General features: G+C 43.8%; 1 protein-coding gene across 2 annotated transcripts in view; it reads left to right on the top strand.

The window, feature by feature from the left end:
* The first annotated feature begins 863 nt into the window (after positions 1-863).
* zranb1a (zinc finger, RAN-binding domain containing 1a) overlaps positions 864-6,000 on the top strand; it is a 30,834-nt gene continuing 25,697 nt past the window's right edge. Inside the window, exons 1-2 of one of the 2 annotated variants that reach the window (XM_060938721.1) lie at positions 864-1,005; positions 5,056-5,709. In XM_060938721.1, coding sequence (XP_060794704.1) covers positions 5,133-5,709 — 577 coding nt within the window. In that variant the 5' untranslated portion in view covers positions 864-1,005; positions 5,056-5,132. Of the gene's footprint in view, positions 1,058-5,055; positions 5,710-6,000 lie in introns of both variants that reach the window. The other variant, XM_060938720.1, reaches the window with a different exon arrangement.

Here is a 6,000-nt window from a genome sequence, read left to right as displayed (position 1 = left end):
CTGCCTCTCTCTTCTTGTGTGTGTGTGTCTCTCTCTCACTCTCTGTGTCTCTCTCTCTCACTCTGTCTCTGTGTCTCTCTCTCTCTCACTCTGTCTCTCTCTCTCTTACTCTGTCTCTCTCTCACTCTGTGTATCTCTCTCTCACTCTGTGTATCACTCTCTCAGTCTGTGTATCTCTCTCTTACTGTCTCTCAGTGTGTGTCTCTCACTCTGTTTGTCTCTCACTCTGTCTGTGTGTCTCTCTCTCACTCTGTGTCTCTCACTCTGTCTCTGTCTCTCTCACTCACTCTGTGTGTGTCTCTCTCACTCTGTCTCTCTCACTCTGTCTCTCTCTCTCTAACTATGTGTGTCTGTCTCTCTCTCACTCTCTGTGTGTCTGTCTCTCTCTCTCGCTCTCTGTGTGTCTGTGTCTCTCTTGCTCTCTCTCTCTCTTTCTGTGTGTCTCTGTCTGCCTCTCTCTCTCTCACTCTGTGTGTGTGTGTGTGTGTGTGTGTGTGTGTCTGGCTCTCTCTCTCTCTCTCTCTCTGTGTCTGTGTCTCTCTCGCTCTCTCTCTCTTTCTGTGTGTCTCTGTCTGCCTCTCTCTCTCTCTCACTCTGTGTGTGTGTGTCTCTCTGGCTCTCTCTCGCTCTGTGTGTGTGTGTCTCTGTCTGCCTCTCTCTTCTTGTGTGTGTGTGTGTGTCTCTCTCTCGTATTTTGGATGGTCGTTCTTTCTCTGGTTATCTTCTTCTAGTGCCCCTATGTAGTGCACACTCCTTGTGTTTGGTCATGTGACTCATAGAGCCACGCCCTCTCTCCGCCCCCTTTCCTCGTCCTCCTGCTGCTGAAGGTTTATTTGCGCTCCTCCCCCCCTCGCCGCCATTAAAGCCCATGCAGAGGGTTGTTGGTTCCAGACCCGGAGCTGTGTGTGTGTGGCGTGTTTCCTCTCCGGCAGCACAGGCACTCCGAGGCTGTGTGTAGGAGAGTTTCTGAGAGAACACACAGGAGGGAAAGCGGATCAGAACCGGGTTTGTTTTGTTCAATCCCTCAGAGTCCCACAGGAAGGAGCAGCGGGGGGAGGTGAGGAGGGGAGAGAGAGAGGGGGGACTTTAAGGCAGTCTACTGTCTCTTTACCCCGGTTACTGCATCACACACAGGAAGTACACACTCCTATGTGTGTGTGTGTGTGTGTGTGTGTGTGTGAATAATCAGTAGCTGTGTGTGTGTGTGTGTGTGTGAGAGAGAGAATAATCAGTAGTTCTCTCTCTGTGTGTGTGTGTGTGTGTGTGTGTGTGTGAATAATCAGTAGCTGTGTGTGTGTGTGTGTGTGTGAATAATCAGTAGCTGTGTGTGTGTGTGTGTGTGTGTGTGTGTGTGAATAATCAGTAGCTCTGTGTGTGTGTGTGTGTGTGTGAATAATCAGTAGCTCTGTGTGTGTGTGTGTGTGTGTGTGAATAATCAGTAGCTCTGTGTGTGTGTGTGTGTGTGTGTGTGAATAATCAGTAGCTCTGTGTGTGTGTGTGAATAATCAGTAGCTCTGTGTGTGTGTGTGTGAATAATCAGTAGCTCTGTGTGTGTGTGTGTGTGTGTGTGAGAGAGAGAGAATAATCAGTAGTTCTGTGTGTGTGTGTGTGTGTGTGTGTGTGTGTGAATAATCAGTAGCTCTGTGTGTGTGTGTGTGTGAATAATCAGTAGCTCTGTGTGTGTGTGTGTGTGTGTGTGTGTGTGTGAATAATCAGTAGCTCTGTGTGTGTGTGTGTGTGTGTGTGTGTGAATAATCAGTAGCTCTGTGTGTGTGTGTGTGTGTGTGTGTGTGTGTGTGTGTGAATAATCAGTAGCTGTGTGTGTGTGTGTGTGAATAATCAGTAGCTGTGTGTGTGTGTGTGTGTGAATAATCAGTAGCTCTGTGTGTGTGTGTGTGAATAATCAGTAGCTGTGTGTGTGTGTGTGTGAATAATCAGTAGCTCTGTGTGTGTGTGTGTGTGTGTGAATAATCAGTAGCTCTGTGTGTGTGTGTGTGTGTGTGTGTGTGTGTGTGTGTGAGAGAGAGAGAATAATCAGTAGTTCTGTGTGTGTGTGTGTGTGTGTGAATAATCAGTAGCTCTGTGTGTGTGTGAATAATCAGTAGCTCTGTGTGTGTGTGAATAATCAGTAGCTCTGTGTGTGTGTGAATAATCAGTAGCTCTGTGTGTGTGTGTGAATAATCAGTAGCTGTGTGTGTGTGAATAATCAGTAGCTCTGTGTGTGTGTGAATAATCAGTAGCTCTGTGTGTGTGTGAATAATCAGTAGCTCTGTGTGTGTGTGTGTGTGTGTGTGAATAATCAGTAGCTCTGTGTGTGTGTGTGTGAATAATCAGTAGCTGTGTGTGTGTGTGAATAATCAGTAGCTGTGTGTGTGTGTGAATAATCAGTAGCTCTGTGTGTGTGTGTGTGTGAATAATCAGTAGCTGTGTGTGTGTGTGTGTGTGTGTGAATAATCAGTAGCTGTGTGTGTGTGTGTGTGTGTGTGTGTGAATAATCAGTAGCTGTGTGTGTGTGTGTGTGTGTGTGTGAATAATCAGTAGCTGTGTGTGTGTGTGTGTGTGTGTGTGTGTGTGTGAATAATCAGTAGGTGTGTGTGTGTGTGAATAATCAGTAGCTCTGTGTGTGTGTGTGTGTGTGAATAATCAGTAGCTCTGTGTGTGTGTGTGTGTGTGTGTGTGAATAATCAGTAGCTCTGTGTGTGTGTGTGTGTGTGAATAATCAGTAGCTCTGTGTGTGTGTGTGTGTGTGTGTGTGTGTGTGTGTGAATAATCAGTAGCTGTGTGTGTGTGTGTGTGTGTGTGTGTGTGTGTGTGAATAATCAGTAGCTGTGTGTGTGTGTGTGTGTGTGTGTGTGTGTGTGAATAATCAGTAGCTGTGTGTGTGTGTGTGTGTGTGTGAATAATCAGTAGCTGTGTGTGTGTGTGTGTGTGTGTGTGAATAATCAGTAGCTGTGTGTGTGTGTGTGTGTGTGTGTGAATAATCAGTAGGTGTGTGTGTGTGTGAATAATCAGTAGCTCTGTGTGTGTGTGTGTGTGTGAATAATCAGTAGCTCTGTGTGTGTGTGTGTGTGTGTGTGTGAATAATCAGTAGCTCTGTGTGTGTGTGTGTGTGAATAATCAGTAGCTCTGTGTGTGTGTGAATAATCAGTAGCTCTGTGTGTGTGTGTGTGTGTGTGTGTGTGTGTGTGTGTGTGTGAATAATCAGTAGCTGTGTGTGTGTGTGTGTGTGTGTGTGTGTGTGTGAATAATCAGTAGCTCTGTGTGTGTGTGTGTGTGTGTGTGAATAATCAGTAGCTCTGTGTGTGTGTGAATAATCAGTAGCTCTGTGTGTGTGTGTGTGTGTGAATAATCAGTAGCTCTGTGTGTGTGTGTGTGAATAATCAGTAGCTCTGTGTGTGTGTGTGTGAATAATCAGTAGCTCTGTGTGTGTGTGTGTGAATAATCAGTAGCTGTGTGTGTGTGTGTGTGAATAATCAGTAGCTGTGTGTGTGTGTGTGTGTGAATAATCAGTAGCTGTGTGTGTGTGTGTGTGTGAATAATCAGTAGCTGTGTGTGTGTGTGTGTGAATAATCAGTAGCTGTGTGTGTGTGTGAATAATCAGTAGCTGTGTGTGTGTGTGTGAATAATCAGTAGCTCTGTGTGTGTGTGTGAATAATCAGTAGCTCTGTGTGTGTGTGTGTGTGTGAATAATCAGTAGCTGTGTGTGTGTGAATAATCAGTAGCTGTGTGTGTGAATAATCAGTAGCTGTGTGTGTGTGAATAATCAGTAGCTGTGTGTGTGTGAATAATCAGTAGCTCTGTGTGTGTGTGAATAATCAGTAGCTCTGTCTGTGTGTGTGTGTGTGTGTGTGTGAATAATCAGTAGCTCTGTCTGTGTGTGTGTGTGTGAATAATCTCTCTCTCTCTCTCTCTCTGTCTCTCTCTCCTGCTGAAATCATGTTGAGATCTTTATTCTCTCCACTGTGAGCTTGTGATTTATTGTTTATCTGAGTTTCCTCTTGGAATCTCTTCATTGCTGATCAGCAGCCTGTACTTTAACTACAGTGTAATTTTCTATAATTAACATTTACTTGAAATATTTTTGTATGCAGCGGTGTAATGAATATTTTTGGTGTGCAGTAGTGCTCACTTCATTTTTTTATGAGGGGTACCAATACTTCTGCACAGCACCGTATCTGTGTATTTAATCACTTTTTTCACACATTATAGTACAGTGTTAAAGTAGTGGATTATACTTTTATCATTGAAAATATGGTATCTTCCTTAAATTTATCAATATTTGTCACATTTTTTTTAAAGAAGTGAAAGATTTGGGCATTTATTTATTTTATTTATTTAAATACATGATGATGATGATTAAGTAGTTATTATTCGGACAGGATTAGGTTTCTGGACATGTTGAGTATCGTTTCTGGAGGATGTGTGCTGTAGGGCTGGGTTATGTAACCTAAAAAGTAATATCGTGATATTTTCTGACATTTTCACGATAATGATATTTAGTACAAATACTGGTACGTGGGTGATTTTTATAGAAAATCGTGCGTGCTGATTGGTTGAGAAATTTGGACTATTTCTCTATAATTGTCTTGAGCAATTCAGCAAAACAGCATCCAATCACTTCGTCACCGTAATTGAGGAAGAATTGCAGATATTGAAAGGAAATGCTGTTCCTGAATAAAAGCACTAAAGATGCTCCGAAGTTTGGCCTAAAACTATTTAAAGGGAAGGTGGGGTTGGGATTTATTTTATCGATTTTTAAAACAAAGTATTTTATGTGATTCAATGTAGATCAGTGACGCAAGTCTGCGCCGCAAAGTTATTACATTTACATGCTGCTTTTGTAGTTTGAAATACGTTATTTTTTAAAAAATTTTTTTGCTTAGTTATTTTTAAATAATCACCTGTTGGTCGTCATGACACCACCCAGTCACTGATTATTTTACTCACTCAGCAGCCCGGCACGGAGTGACTTATTCCTTAAGAAAAGTAACTCGGCAGTGTGGAATATATTCACTGTGAAAAGCTCACTCGTGTGTGTTTGTGTTTTTTTTTCAGCTTGGTGTTTGTTGGAATTGACACCAGCAAGTGGTGTGAAAGTGTGTGTGTGCGCGGATGTGAGAGACTGAATAATCATGACAGAACCTCCTGTGAAGTGGGCCTGTGAGTACTGCACTTACCAGAACTGGCCCTCAGCTATAAAGTGCACGATGTGTCGAGCTCAGTGTCCGAGCGCCGCCATCATCGACGAGGAGCTGAACGTGTTTAAGAGTAACTCCGTGCACGGAGACGACTCGGGAACCAGCAGTCTGATCATCTGCCCCGATTCCAGCGCCAGGCCTCGGGTGCGCCCGCTCCATCCCTCTGAGCCTGGCAGCCACGTGTCTGTGTCGCACCCTAACGTGGAATATAATGATAAAAACTGTTTGCACGCTCCGAGATGGAGCTGCGTCATGTGTACATACGAGAACTGGGCGGAGACACGGAACTGCGCTGTGTGTGAGCATCCACGGCCTAATGATGCCGTCGTTAACGAGCAGGGAGGATGGAGGACGAGGATGTCCCTGCCCATCTCCTCCGACCAGGATGCAGACGTCCACATTCGGGACATCGAGGTGGGAGCTCACGGCTGTGATGAGGACGTTAAAAAGATCAAACAGATCAAAAACCGAATGAGGAAGCGCGACTGGAGGTTTCTTAATGCCTGTGTGGGTGAGTGGACGTGGACACACACACACGGCATGCACATGAACACCCAAACATGCCTGTAGACTTTAAAAAAAAAAAAAATAGTGCATTGAATTCAGTGGTGGAAAATTACACATTTTTAATCCCATAAATTATTACTTTTCAGGCTCCAAGCACGAGTCAACTCGGATTGAATATACCTCATGTGGCTCTGATTAAAAAGATAAAATACACCATTACTTTACTTTATATGAAGTTCTATCATGTTCATGAAATAAACCTGTGGAATTTATTTTGCATTTAATGGAGTCTGTA

Source organism: Neoarius graeffei, chromosome 14, assembly GCF_027579695.1.
Source record: "Neoarius graeffei isolate fNeoGra1 chromosome 14, fNeoGra1.pri, whole genome shotgun sequence".
NCBI classification, from domain to species: domain Eukaryota; kingdom Metazoa; phylum Chordata; class Actinopteri; order Siluriformes; family Ariidae; genus Neoarius; species Neoarius graeffei.
The sequence above is the reverse complement of the archived record's forward strand: the minus strand, read 5'-3'. Positions and strand labels throughout refer to the sequence as shown.